Source organism: Podarcis vaucheri, assembly GCF_965113315.1.
Source record: "Podarcis vaucheri genome assembly, chromosome: 13".
Classification (NCBI taxonomy): domain Eukaryota; kingdom Metazoa; phylum Chordata; class Lepidosauria; order Squamata; family Lacertidae; genus Podarcis; species Podarcis vaucheri.
Genome location: NC_138751.1, coordinates 53,759,116 through 53,774,522, shown reverse-complemented (window position 1 = coordinate 53,774,522; position 15,407 = coordinate 53,759,116). Strand labels below are relative to the sequence as shown.

General features: G+C 40.5%; 1 protein-coding gene across 2 annotated transcripts in view; it reads left to right on the top strand.

Annotated features, from left to right (window-relative positions):
• The window catches only part of TMEM245 (transmembrane protein 245), a 51,363-nt gene that overhangs the window by 11,051 nt on the left and 24,905 nt on the right, over positions 1-15,407 (top strand). The window contains exons 5-7 of one of the 2 annotated variants that reach the window (XM_082194797.1): positions 474-662; positions 2,424-2,593; positions 12,018-12,041. In XM_082194797.1, the coding sequence (XP_082050923.1) occupies positions 474-662; positions 2,424-2,593; positions 12,018-12,041 (383 nt within the window). The remainder of the gene's footprint in view (positions 1-473; positions 663-2,423; positions 2,594-12,017; positions 12,042-15,407) is intronic. The other variant, XM_082194798.1, reaches the window with a different exon arrangement.

Genomic DNA, 15,407 nt, shown 5'->3' with positions numbered 1-15,407 from the left:
TTTCTGTGTACACTGAAAGCAAATATTTCACTGAAAACTAGAAAGCAATTCTCATTTTTAAGTTTTTCTTCTTTATTTTTTAGAAATGTATGATTAAACTCATTTAGTTCTGGATACGTTGGGCTTTTGGGAAATTACAATGTGGTGTTAAATGCATAGTAGTTTGTATGGGTTTACATGAGACTGGTATACATGGCTTCCCAAGCATCTTAGAAACAGTTCTGATGGCTGCTGCTTCTGAATAGCAGTTTGTTTATTTATTTAAACAATTTATATACCACTTAACTGCAATTGTCTCTTAGTGGTTACAAGAATTGAATACAGAAAAGGTAAGAATCTGTTAAAATGATAGAATCAGACTTCAGTTAAAATGTTTGACCTCAACTGGAAGGGAGTAGTACAAAATTCAAGTTAAAGTTAAAACTTGCCAGTCTTGTTGAATGTATGATATAGCTGACTTTTTCTTCTTCCAGGAACCGCAGAAAGTAGTGCCACATCTTCTCCATCCACTGTGAGTGGCAGACAGAGACCTGAGATCGGAACACTTCTTAAAAAGAAGAATACAAGTGATATATACTTTGTTCTGCTGGCATGGGCCATTGTAATAGTTCAAATATGGTTGAATCTCTGGATAATACAGCTGCTGCCCGTACCTGTTGCAGGTTGTTCTCTATTTTCTTATATTATGAGGTAAAACAATATTTAGATGAAAAACCTTCAACCAAAGTCTCCACAGTGCAGATCAGTTGTGAAGGTGGAGCAAAGAGAGTTTGTCAAATTGTAAGGAAACAGAAAACTTTCAGTTGGCTGAATCAAGACTCAGGAGAGCAGAACAGTGGCTGTGCAAGGGAGTTTTGCTACCCTTTCCTCTATACTGCAGCTCCTTGTGTTCCCTGAAAAGCCACCATTATGGGTCAGATCCTCTGAATCCCTGTGGGATGTGGCACAGAGGAGAATTTAAGGAAACTGGGCAGGCAGCTTCCTAATACATACCCTAGCATCACATACCCTAGGTCACTTTGTGCTACAGAGTATAAATAGTAAGAGGCACCAGTTGAGCTGGTGTGGACTGTATGGAACATAAGCAGCGAACTGGAACAAACCAGGGTCTTAAACCATGTTTATGAAATTAATAACATCCTGGCTTGTTCTGAAACTGTTGACCATTGTTTCCCAGTTTGGTAATGAGTGCTTAGCTGGTGATACATCATGAAATTGAAAGCCAGATACCATCAAGCCCTACTGTTTGCCTCTGCATAGTTCCATCCTTATTTCAGACATCATGATATATTGGTATATTGCGATGTTGAGCTGGTGATATATCACAGTTTTGAAAACCAGATACCGCCCAGCCCTGTTGGCCACCCTGCATGTGATCACATGACAGTTGATGCCTTGAAGATTTTTCCAAAGTGGTCATCAAAGTAGTTAGAGTACTTCTGGACTCCCGTAGGAGGAGGGATGATATTGAAATAAAAAGAATACTTAAAATATAAAGAAAAAGAAACTCCGTTGAGGCCTAAGGATCAGGCTGAATGTGTTGTGACTTGCTCATATATGAATTTCTATTTATAAGCCACAGTGACATGGAGCTGATTTACCTATTGCAGCATAAGAAAAAAGTTGGCAAAGGAATTATCTGCTCTGTCTGGGAAGACTTTTCTGTGTCTTTGTCATTTGTTCCTTAAGAGTACCACAGTCATATAATTAAGTCTTGTATAAATAATTTTAGCCCCAAAGCATACGGCTAAGCTAGATTTTGGTGCTAATGAGCAGAATATATTTAATCTTGATGCTAGTTACATAATTGCCTCAGAAACTCCCGGTCAGTCTCCATTACGTGAGGGGAAAGTAAGTACCCAACAAGTTGTTCTTCCTCCACTGACTCTTCTTATAATTTTCATTTTCCCAGACAGTACTTCCAGCAGCAGCAGACTGAGTTGTGTGCAGTTCATATTGAAAACCGTAGGCATCATGAGTAATTTCAGACACCATATTAGTTTCAAACTATGGTTTAGGATCCTCTGAGGCTTTCCATGTATTGTGAGACTCCAAAACATATTTAAACATGTGCATTTGTGCTACGTGTATCTCAGAAAGCCGAATATTTTTGGAATTTTTAGAATCCTTCATAATTTTTACCACTAATTGGAATCAAGGAGCCTTCAAAGTTCTTAATGTTGAGGTGTGGTGTGTGTACCTATTTGACTCTAGCTCTTGTAACTACGGAATATGTATTACTATCTGTATGAACCTATTAGCTATTGTGTACCTGAAGCACATATTTTGGGAAGTTTTTGTTTCAGGCATCCAAAATTATTTTCCTGCAAAAGAAATGTAGCAGCCATTTTAGCATAGCTTTCTGCAATATTGCTGTGTTCATTTCCCCCATATTTTTAGTAAGTCTTCTTTTAATATTGCAGTGTGGGTTGTCAAAAAACTTGTGGTCCACTTTGGAGTGGTGAAATTTCTGGTGAGTCACTGCAGTGTCTGGTGGCATGTCCTTGAAGATTTTGTGAGAGAACGTCAAGAAGCTCTTGCACCACGACCAATCAAGGGCCTCGGAAGAGTCATTCTAAAGCTAGACAGTAAGGTATTTAAAGTTGCTTCTTAAACTTGTGCGTCTCTCTGTGTGTATCATGTATAAAATTTATTTAAACATTTTTATCCTTATTTTCAACCAGAGCATCAGCTATATTGGGGGAGTGGGGGCAGAGTCAAACCGGTTTTGCCTATTGCAGTTACAAATATTTTAATGCACTGTAATGAATGCACAGAACCCTTTAGTATTGTACAATCCTGAAGGTAATTTGCACCGTTTGGGCTTTAGGTTGTAAACAGTACTAGTTACACAGTTAGGGTTGCTGTAGTTAATGGCTTAGGTACAGTGTTCTTTTGACCAGAACTCAAGCCATAGGATGCTCCTGCAGATGAAAGGTAGGGAGGGGACTTTTGCTGATTGTAGCCCTTTGTGCTTCATGAAAATTTGCCCCAGCAGGTTTTAGGATCATCATACACATACACATGTCTGCCAATGGGAGTCCCCACTGGATCAGAGAACTTGGTTTCCAAGCCAATACCTCTTTTGTCCATAGTCAACTGAGCCTCCACAGACCAAATTTCTTTTTCCTTCCCCAAAGAGGGACTCCCGGTAATAAACCCATCCAAAGGAGTTGTCAAATACATACCTCCTTGGCATTAGTAATGGAGAAGCTTCCTTCTAGATGACTTGCTGGGCCATATTCTGCACTTTTCAAAGGGTGGGAAACAGCAGGCCAGGTGAGAGATTGCTACATTATTGGAAGAATCTGCTGAGACAGATTGTAAAGGTAACCTCAAACGTTAGGGTGCCTTTCCAGTTGTGTAGTACTTGGCCAGTCTGAGAAACTTTAACAGTTGTGGGTGAAATTTGCTTTCTAACCTGCCGTGTCTAGTCATATGGAGACTATCCTGATAATGTTTGTTCGTTTGTTATAAAATAAAAAATATTCTTTAAAAATGGTAAAAGAGAAACCTTTCTCAGAAAAGTCACTGTGGACATAGATCATGATACAGTTTGCATGTACAGACACCCCTCCATTTATGCACGTTCGGTATGTGTGCAACCGCACATACGTGCATTTCACCAAACCTGGAAGTGACTTTAAAAACAGCAAAAAAGGCCCCAAAAGAGCTCAGAAAGAGTAAAAAAAGCATGAAAACAGCGCCCAGCTATCCCATGAGCCTTTGCACCAATGGTTGAGGCCTGTGGAGAGTTGGAGCCTTGGAGGGAGCTTGGTGGAGTTTGGCATCTGGTAAGTGGAGCCGGTTTTTTAAAGGGTTTTTCAAGGCTGTTGAGAGGTTTAGAGGGTGTTTGCAGGCTTCTCCAATGGTGTTTCCAATATACACAATTCCATGTGTGGGCGCGGTGCCTCGGGACATAACCCCCTCATAAAGGGGGGGAGGTTGCTTGTAAATTAATTGCTGCATCAGTGGCAAAGGTCCTGGACTGCAGAGTGCAGTACTCAAGCTGTGGGGTAAATAGTTCTAGGTGACTAGAGAGGGGGAATGTGACACAACAGGAATGGATGGTGTCTTTAAGTAATCATTCATCTTTGAATATCGAGCTTTAGCTTTAAATAATCAGTCCAAAATCATCAAGTTCCTCCAGTGCCTTGTACATCTTTTACATTTTCTGATGGCACTGACTATTCTCTTATATTATCTCGGTAAACACTTAGAACCACCTTACCATACCTGCAAATGAGCATTGTGATATGAAATCATTTACAGCTTTTCCTATGTGTCTAGACTAATATCTAAGATAAGCAAAGTTCAATAAACGTTGCAAGCTAAAGCACAGAGTAAATCATTATCATTCTACTGTTTTATTATAGTATAATTGGGACAAAACAAACAATAGAGAGTCCACTGAATATTAATTGATTGTCTAGTTGTATGAGCTTTTAGCTGTATCGGCCTCAGCCAAGCAGTTTCACGGAGTCCGCACCCCACTGCCGGCTTGTGCGGTTGCCTCTCCCTTCAGCCAAGCAGTTAACGGAGCCCCCATCCCACTGCTGGCCCATGCAAGCTGGCGGCAGAGTGGGGGATCCTTTACAGTGCTCCTGCCCCCCAGCTGAACAGCCCTGATGCGTTGAAAACCTGACATTGCCCAACCCTATGCTCAGTGAGGCAGAATATTGCCAATATGTTAACAGTGCTGCTGAAAGTGTCCAATGAGCTGCCATGCTTAGTTTAAAGTGCTGGTACTGGTGTACAAAACCCTATGCAGTTTAAGACTAGGATACTTTAAAAAAAAAATCATCCCTTATCTATCCAGTCTATCACTGCTGTCTGTAGAGGAAGCCCTCCTACAAATCTCATCAAGTTGTCCATTTCCTACCGTGTAGGAATCAGACCTTTAGTGTGGTGACGTCTACCCTCTGGAACTCCCTCTCATGGTGTCATCTCTGTGATCTTTTAATTGTTTATTTGCACCAGCTATTTTTAATCCCTTAATCACCAAGGTTTCTAAGTGGTGTTCATAAAAATGACAAAAGCATCCATTGAAGGTCTTCCTATTTCAGCAAGCCTTGTAAGTGGACATTCTTATCCCATCTATATTGAGCTTGAATTTATTTTTATAGTTGATGCTTTTATTGTTAGATCACTTCAGGATTGTTTCTGGGAAGCAATTCATTAAAAAAAATAAAATCTGGAATGACGATTGAGGTTGGATCCACTCTTCATCTTATTTTTTGTTCTGGTTTTCTAGAAGGTATTGCAATAGATTATGTTTAGGATTTTATCTTCAGATTTGCTCATCTACCTTGTAGTAAATGCATGAATTCTCTGTGTAGTGAATTCCAGTGTTGCATGCTGTAATTTCCTACTGCTTCCTCAGTGATTGACATGCTGCGGTCATTGTAGCAGAATGAAAGTGCATGGCTACTTCATTACTGACTTGCTACCACTTGTGTGGATTTTCTGGGGGAAAGTCCTATACAAAGTACGAGTAATTTGCATAGGAATGTTTTCAGTTTGCATTGGAAAATATTCTGATGTCTTACAAGAATGAACTAATTTAGCATGCTTATTTTACTTCTGTTTAGTAAACAAAGCTAAAAGCTTTGAAAAGCTTACCGAATACTGATTTGCAATTGGCATCTATTTCTTTGTTAGTAGTGAATTTAATCAGATTGAAAAATTAAGGAAAATTTTCCGCCCTACATCACTGTTTCACTGGCCTTTAAGAAGATAATTAATTGGATTTGAAAGCTGCTTAATTTTGTAGTAGGTTATTTTCTTGTAGGTCATCTAGTTTCTATTGCCCAGTGTTACTGACGATGCCTTATTTCTTTGCCTTGGCAATGGCCTAGCAGTTTGCTCCTGCCATTTCAGTCTACACAGGTCACCTTTTAAAATGTACTACAAAAGTAACACGATTATTATATAGAATTGATAAGCACAGTCTTATTTCTGCTCACTGGCCTCCAGCTGCAATTTCTTCAAGCACCGCTCTCCCATTACTCTCCGTTAAGTACCTTAAAGCACAGAATGACATGGTGCAACTAGCAGGTAATCCTATTGAAGCCCTAGTCTCCATCAGCCCTGGCAAACCTTGAAGCTGAAGTGCCAAATGTTTTTCACCTAATGCCATTATTCCAGTTGACGGAGAAGGGATAAGAGAGTAGAAGCTGCTCTTTGAAAGAATTCTCAGGCCTCAGCGGCAATGTTTCTAAACTTTTTTTTGCATGAGCTGCCTTTGGGTAGATGGGCTCACTATAACAGAGCTGAAGTCCAAACAGCTCAAAGATATATTGAGAAAGATACCAGTTTCCACAGCATTCCTGGTATGTTTGTTCTTTGATGAGTCCAACTTGTTGTTTTTTTAAAAAAAATAGGTTTTGTTAAATAAAAATAATGTTTTTATTTGTCACACAATGAAAAAAAAACACCATTAAAGACATGGCTGGAAAAAAATAACAGCCAACATACTGTGTCCTCCAATTGTTGCATAAAATATGGTAATGACCATGTACCAGTAATGCCCTTTAAGTACTGAGGACATAGGCCACCAGTGGGGTAGCTTGGATAAGCGTGGCTAAGGAAATAGATTCAAGTTCACATATCCATCTCCATCTACTACTTTTGCTGGAGCAAAGGTGTGTGGTAACCCACTGGATGCTAGACTTACTGAAGCTAAGGACAAAAAAGATGCTATTCACACAAAAAGGAGCACAATTCCAAGTTGCAAAAGTTTTTTCACTTCTCAAAATGGTAGTCATACAGCACATCCAAATTCAAGTGATCAGGACCAAAGCCCCATTGCAGAGGAATGCAGAGATGCTTGTCTAACTCTTTATGGATCTTCTTCCCAGTACGTTTCCGAGCACAATTCAAAGTGTTGGTGCTGACCTTTAAAGCCCTAAACGGCCTCGGTCCAGTATACCTGAAGGAGTGTCTCCACCCCCATCATTCTGCCCGGACGCTGAGGTCCAGCGCCAAGGGCCTTCTGGCGGTTCCCTCATTGTGAGAAGCAAAGCTACAGGGAACCAGGCAGAGGGCCTTGTCGGTAGTGGCGCCCGCCCTGTGGAACGCCCTCCCATCAGATGTCAAAGCGATAAACAACTACCTGACATTCAGGAGACATCTTAAGGCAGCCCTGTTCAGGGAAGTTTTTAACGTGTGATATTTTATTGTATTTTTGGTTTTTATGGAAGCCGCCCAGAGTGGCTGGGGAGGCCCAGCCAGATGGGCGCGGTATAAATAATAAATTATTATTATTATTATTATTATTATTATTATTATTATTATTATTAAAACAATTTGAGAACTAGAGCTCCACCTGATGCCAGGCAAAATCCAGCATGCCCATTAGAGGTTGACTGTTCCTATTTGCTTGCATCCAGGAACAGACAGTGGAAGATTCCTGTGTCTGGCCTTCATTAGAGACCCACAAGAAGCACTGGTTGGCTGCAACCAGGAACTAGTAAATCTCAGAACTCGCTTCAAAATGGCCATGTCCTTGTTTGAACAGTCAATGTGTTTTGCAAAAGTGTTCATAAGCAGACAGGGAGGTGGGTGCTTTACGTCACACCACATAAAAACCGGTGACATAATGAAATGGGCATAGTAGCCCCTGTTGTTCATCAAATTGGAGTGTCAAGCCTGCAGACTCGCTCCGGAAAATGTATCTGGAGAGAGATGGAATGAGTCCTCAATCCCAAAATACTTTTGACTCTAGTTCAATGATTATGAAAACCTGAAATGGATCTCTTCACGAGTGCTGAAAATACTAAAGATTCAAGATTCTTTTCAAGGCATCTCTGTCTCAATTCAAAGAATACAAATACATTTTGAATCCAAATTTTCATACTCCCCACCCTCTGCCCAGAGGACCAGTATAGGCCGTGTTACACTTTTATAGGTAGAATTGTGTGTTAATCCAATCCTGACCTAACTTTGGGAGCATATTCAGTTTATGCCAAGGACATTTTCTGCCTGAAAATTCAGCTGGAGTGAGTTAGCTAGTCAGTCATAAACCAAACCTAACAAGAGGAATATGTAAATGCTGATCCTCCAAGAACATTATCTATCTATTTTAGTATTATTTATTATTCAGATAGTGTCATTTATAGAGCAAAATGCATATATAGTGCATAATAGTGCATATGAAAGGCTAAACTTAACATACATTTGAAGATAATGATAATAAGAACACCATTAACATCAATTAATAATTAACTAATAATTATTAAAATTGCTCACAGTACTTACATGCTTTGTGAACAGTGCCATTCACAACCACAAAATTGTGAATGCTGTACTGCTTGTGACATGTGCAGATGGCAAGCTCCTAAACATGGGCTGCCATATTTAGCTGTGTCATCCAACTTGGTTGATACCCAGCCCGATGTGATATTTTCCGCTTCCAGCTGCATAATGTTAAGAGCTGCTCCGTATCTGGGTTTGCAATGCTACATGTTTTGTGTGTAGCATCAGTGTGTCTGCTGTTGAAAGAGTAGGCACATTGGAAATTAAGGATATTATTGAGCTGTGATGTTCCATCAGACAGGAGTAAAATGAATCGCTGCAGCAGGACAAGTTTTTCCCCCATCTATCAGAGAGTTTGCTGCAGAGAGCCAAAGGAATGCTTTGTCAGTGTTTTGAAATGCCACCCATATTTTCCATGTTGTAAGTTTTCCCTGTGCCACAGAAGAAATAAACTATTGTAACCAGTAAAGGAATAGAAACCCATCAAAGGTCTGTGCAGTTCTCCTGGCAGTTGAGAGCAGATCTCATTAATGGGAACAAACTACTTAAATATCCCACTGATATACCGTATTTTTCGCTCTATAACACGCACCAGACCATAACACGCACGTAGTTTTTAGAGGAGGAAAACAAGAAAAAAAATATTCTAAATGAAACAGTGGATGTATGATTTTTGTGGTTCATGCTGTGGCCACAGACTTGTGATCTGACAGTGAGTTTGGAGTAGCCCAATGCAAAAATCCTGAGGATCCATGTGGATCCATGCTTTGTAACCACGTTTTTGCACCACTGCGACCCTAGGCAACAGTGGGTGCGTGATTTTTTTGGTGCAGGCTGTAGCCATGGACATGCTATGTTATCTAATGGTGAATTTGGGGTGACCCAATGCAAAAATCCTGAGGATCCATGTGGATCCGTGCTTTGTCACCATGTTTTAAATGGGGAGGGAAGGAAAGCAAAAGCCCCCCCCCCCCAAGCCAGACAGGATATACGAAGTATGATTTCTTTTTTATTTACAGTATTTCTTTTTTGGCCACCTCTGTCACTGCAACCTTTGCTCTGTGCTTGCACACTTTTGGGCAATAGGGCATGTAACACACTTTTTTTTCATCTGCCAAGATGTAGAAAATCAATTTTAATGTCCCTATATAAAATGCCTAGTGAAGCAGAAGGGTATTACATCAGCCACTGTATTAAGGCTAAACGTTTGAAGAACAGCTCTCTATGGGGGGGGGGGAGACTAAATTCCATTTTCAATCAATTGTTATTGTGGCAGCAATTATCAGTGTATAGCAGACAATGAGGAAAAGAACTTTAAAATATATATATATAAAACATTCTCACGTTATACTTCTTCAAAGAAGAGTATTAGGCTTTTAATGAAGGGGAGAGGAGATTTCCATGTCTCACTCTGCAATCCAGCCTGCTGTTACTTACGAGCAGGGAAGCAGGGTTTCTCTTCCAAACAAGCATACTGTCTCCCTCCAGCAGTACATTGCTTGGAGAAGCTGTAATTTGGAGGGGGCCTGGGGGCAGGGCTCTCTGCTTTTGGAAAAGAAATGAGAAACCTACCATTGTAAAGCAAAAGTCGTCCCCCCCCCAAGCCAGCCCTCTCTCTCTCTCTCTCTCTCTCCCCCTCGCCCCCACCTGCATGCTTTTCGGCTGCCTGCGAGTCCCTAGACTAGAGCACAGAGAGGAGGAAGTGGTGGGCTGGAGCCTGCACACAGTGTGTGTGACTAGGGAAGATTAGAAGGAAGGACGTGATCATTTCCTTAACCCTCTGCTTGCCAGGAGGGCAGGGGATTCCCTGCTCTTTGTTGAGTTTGAGCAAACGCAGCAACAGAAGCAGGTGGGCAGTAAGACCCTGAGGCAGAATGCAGGAAAGCTTCCGCCTTCTCTCTTCCCTCCGCCGGCCCGCCCGATCTTATTTTTGCCTGATTTTTGCCTATTTTGCCCCTGCGCTCCGGCGAATGAGCTCCAGGGACCACACATTCGCTCAATAACACGCACAGACATTTCACCTTACTTTTTAGGAGAAAAAATCTGCGTGTTATAGAGCGAAATTTACGGTATTCACTCTACAAAGGCATCATTTTATCTATACAGATTTGATATGCCAAATACTGTCCCCTGGGGGTGTGTGGGAGAAGAATTCCCCCTCCTTTTTCTTTGGATTCTGACTATGATAATACCTCAAAATTACCAAGGTGTGTTGATTGCCAGAAGCAAAATATTGTTGGTTCTTTTACCTTTTACATGGATACCAGGAAGTTTCCCTTCCAACCTTTTGTCGTAAGCTGGTGCATCAACAGGCAAAGATGTGGCACAAACTGGGCATTTAAGGGGCTCTTTAATTGTACTTGGGGAGAGTGACAGACACTCTGAATCTCTTTTTGATTTCTTTTAGATTGGTTCAGAGGTTAGGAAAGTATCAAAACCCACCATTTCTAGGTAATTGGGTTGCAGCAGCCTCCTGAAGTCATTCTTCTTTGGCAGAAATTTGCAAAGTGGTAGTGTATTTTCCAGTACACAATTCTTAAGGCATTGAACAGTTGATGCCCTCAGTACATACAGCATTTAGGGGAAGGGTCTTGCAGAAAGTAGCTATTCATAAAGTTTTAGTCCCTGGACTCCACTCTGGAACAGTACAGTGGTACCTTGGTTTACGAACTTAATCTGTTCCGGAAGTCCGTTCTTAAACCAAAGCGTTCTTAAACCAAGGTGTGCTTTCCCATAGCAGTGGGGACTCAATTTACACTCAACAGGAAGCAGAGCATTTTCTGCTTCCAAGGCGAGTTCACAAACCAAAACACTTCTGGGTTTGCAGCGTTCTTATTCCAAGTTGTTCATAAACTAAGCTGTTCTTAAACCAAGGTGCCACTGTACTGATTTTTAAAGAGTTCTGAACATTTTTGGAATGCCCTTTTGAGACATGGGAGAAGAAGATATCCTATTCGTGTTCTCCATGACTGCCAGAGGGCATTCTGTGCTTGTCTGTCCTATCCTTTGGGTCGGTGGTTGATTAGGTAGGGAGCCCTGGGGTTGTTCCTCCGGTCCTGTCCTTTTCTCTATACAGTTGTCTTTCTTGCACATCAAGTTAATGAGTTTTGTTATCAGTTTATAGGGTTGAGGGGTTATTCTAGTTTAGTCTGGGTAGAATGAAGGCCCCTCCCCTTGATGGAGCAGCTAAAGTGATTGCACCTTGCAAGGGGGGAAGCCTGCTGCCAAAGGTTTTTGGAATGCCCTTGGTGAGTCAGGGAGAAGAAAAAAATACATGGTAAGTAATCTCCTTTTCTCTTCCCTATCTCCAGTCCCATGGCTTGTTAAATGAATTTAGCATTTTTCTCACCCCAGAAGAATGAACCCTTTTAAAGAGTGTCATCCAAGCAACCCCAGAAGGCAGTTTGTCTTCTGTAGGTAATGCAGTTGTGTATATTTTAGCTCACAGTGGCCCATAATCTTTAGCTCAGGATACACTAATATAAATCAGCAGTGCAGTCCGACTTTTGTTGGTACAGTGCATGTCTTAAAATTTCTAAATACTGTACATTTTTTTCTGATTGAAAAAAAGGTTTTGATGGTTTCTGCCACGTCTTTACGGCTTTGATGAAAGTCTGTCTCTGGAATGGTTTCATTTCATTCCTTGGATAATCCAGGGATGTGTGTTTTTCATTTTTGCACTACAATTGCATTCTTCAATAATTCTTCACTGTCTTCTTGTCTCTTTCTCTTCTGCGTTCTCCCACTTTCCTTCTCCCAAGCTGTGGCATTGGCTTAATAAGAAGGTAAATAAGCAGACAGTTTGTTTGCAGTTAATATATTTTGTGCCCTTTCCCAGCATGAAGTGGTTTTTGTTTCTTGTTGGTAACATGGCTTGCTCTTGATTTGCATCACAGCAGTTTTATTCCAGGCCATGATATAAGCTACAGAAGGTCATTCAATGCCCTCTAGTTTTCTTTAGCATGCTTGATGAAGAAGGATTATGTACTGAACATTGACATTGAATGATATATGTTCCATTTGCCTCAAATTGAGATAACCAAACTCCACCTAGCTCATGTTTATACACAACCGAGAACCTGAAGCTGAGGAATAGATATATAAACCTATGTAGAATGCTCACACAACCTTTGGTGAATAATAAATAATATGGTCTTCATGTAAGCATATTGCTTCATTTGCTGCCAGAAGTGCAAATTGGGTGCCAGTAGAAGAGAGTTATTCGCAGTAGAGGAATGGCAAGAGGAAGATGCTTGTTTAACTCTTGCCCTTTTGCTGCTTTCTCTCTGCTCCCTGCAGGTGGTTTCCTCCACTTACCTTCCCAGGCAACCAAGAAATGAAATTACAAAGAAAAACAGGGAGTGGGGCAAAAGTTCAGCAACCCTTCTCAATTACATTTTCTCACCTGTAGGTATCCCTTCTCTGCTTTGGGAGCCCCTATGTTTTGATGCCAAACACAGAGTTCCACTCATCATCTCTAATTGGCTTCGGGGGGGGGGGATGTTTCTTAAAGAACATGAGGATTGAGCTTTTCAGTGATGTGATGGTGAATAAAGAATATAGAATGTGGGCAAAACATGGATTACCTGGGATTTTCATTTGCAACTGGGAGATGAGAGACTGCTACCTTGATGTGGAGAAGCTTCTGAACCTGGAAGGTTGCTGGGCAGTGGAGGGGAAAGAAAGCAGAATTCCACTTACAGTGGTGCCTCGCAAGACGAAAAGAATCCGTTCTGTGATTCTCTTCGTCTAGCGGTTTTTTTGTCTTGCGAAGCAAGCCCATTGACGGATTAGAGGATTAGCGCTATTAGCGGCTTTTAGCGGTTTATCAGCTTATCGGATCAGCTGATAAGCGGCTTAGCGGCTTAGAAAAAGGGGGGGAAAGGGGAAAAAACCCACAGGAACTCGCAAGACATTTTCGTCTTGTGAAGCAAGCCCATAGGAGATTCGTTTTGCGAAGCACCTCCAAAACGGAAAACTCTTTCGTCCAGCGAGTTTTCCGTCTTGCGAGGCATTCGTCTTGCGGGGCACCACTGTACTATATTGTTCATCAGCTCAGGTTCCCTTGCCTATAGTTTTTTTTCTAAAAAGTTATAACTTAACAATACTTTTAATATCTGAAATTGTTTAAGTCTCCTTTGAGCTAGTTCAAACAAAACCTGAAAGCCTGTTTAAGGAATTACGATGAGCCACAAACTTGTGTATTCCCCCTCTCCGTCTGCACAAATTGCCCAGCCATAATTAACCATGGCTGATATGTCTACACTGATACCATTTGGGAAATTCTGTAGAATGCAATTGGCAGTTGCAGCTAGAATTGGTTTTTCCCATAATGTTCAAGAAAAAGCTATAAAACATATAAATACATGGTTATTCCTTACATATGGCTTTTCTTAACCAAGCTGAAGCCAGTGCAATGTAAATTACTAATAGGCTGATCTAAGATTGATGGGACATAATATTGCTTATGTTTATTTATCTCTTAGTAGACCTAATGGACTGTATCTTGACTAAGTCATATTCAGAATAGACTGTATTGATTTCATTAGGCCTACTCCCATGTATGGTTTATTCAGATACAACCTGATCCCGGCAAATACTGATTTGAGAGAAAAATTGCATATTTGCTCAGAAACATAATACTCTATGCACAAATATTTGATTGAAAAACAATTAAATATGTATATAAAATATTTGATGCTTGCCATGCCAAATTATTGTGTGCAATTCACACAGGAAGAATGTGCTTTATCCTCAAAGGATGATTTCCATTGTATAAGCATTTAAATTAAATTTCACTGAATTCACTATTTAAAACAGTTTGAAATTTTATTCACTGCAGCTTTCCCCCTGAAATTCTAAGAATAATAATCAGAAAACAATATGTACAAGAATTTCATTTAATGCATTTATTTTGTACTAGGGTTCAAAACACAACTTTTGTGTAAAGTTATTTTTAAAAAATAATAATTAAAAATGAGTTTCATTGACTACATGCTTACTCTTCCTTAAGTGAACGACCTTCTGCGACTTAATGGTTTGGTATCTCTAACTCATAGATAATCATGACATTTGTTTGTAACTGTTAATAACTTCAATTAGTTACTTGATTATGAAACTACCGGTAAATCACTAATATCTTAGAATATTTTTCTGTGTGGGCAGGAAATGCAATCACTGATTATGGCCAGCCTGGTAAGGGACGGTAGATGCAAGTTTAGCTTAAGTATATTTCAAGTCCTTACACATAAAATACGCAGATGGTTTGATGCAGAATCCAAGATCACCAGAAAGGTAAAGCGTGATCACTGAGGTGCAAGGTGCTCTTGAGTTAAAAATAAAGCCATTCATTCATTTGCCTCTAACTCACATTGACTTGCAGCAAGGAGCTAGTGCACACATTGTGATTCTGATCCTTTTATTGTGGTTAAGGAAGTGAACTGTGGGGTTTCGTTCCCTTCTGCACAAATGCCCACTATGGCTTTAACTATTACTAAGTCTTGTGTCAGCACTAATCTCAACTGTGATTAATGCTAACCTGGGTTTGTTACTACTAGGGTTTGACACCAGAGTTTGAAGCTAGTTACTCCTTGGATAAGGGATTAGGGGCCTTGTGTGTATCAGCCCTTAGTTTATTTCTGAAACTATTGGAAAACCTTCAAAGTCTTGACCTAAATCAGAGTAGCCAAGAAAATTGCATGATTAATCAGATGATTCAGTCATCAGTTTGCACTCATGAAGGAGAGGGATGGTTAATGATACACACAAGAGTATTGGCAGGCTTGGAGGATTTCCAAGGGTTGCAGAAATGTTTTTAAAACTTTTTTTAAAAAAAGAACCCTAAGGGGGAAAGAGATCCCAAAATACTTCAGTGATGGCTGAGCACTCAATAGCCACAAAACGGTGTCTGTTGCGGGTGAAGAGTGGAAAACCGGGGTGGGGAGGATGGAATGTAGTGGAGTGTTCTAGAAAAGAGCATGGCGACCTAGTTGGAACAATGAACAGAAGCATTCTTCACTGCAACATTTTGTTGATGGTCCCACTTGTCCCGTAAGTGTGAATAAATGCATCAGTAAATAATCCTTTTGCAGTTGCAAGTAAAACATGTTCTAGAGTTAAAGAACTTTTCCAGTGTGTTCACTTACTGTGTG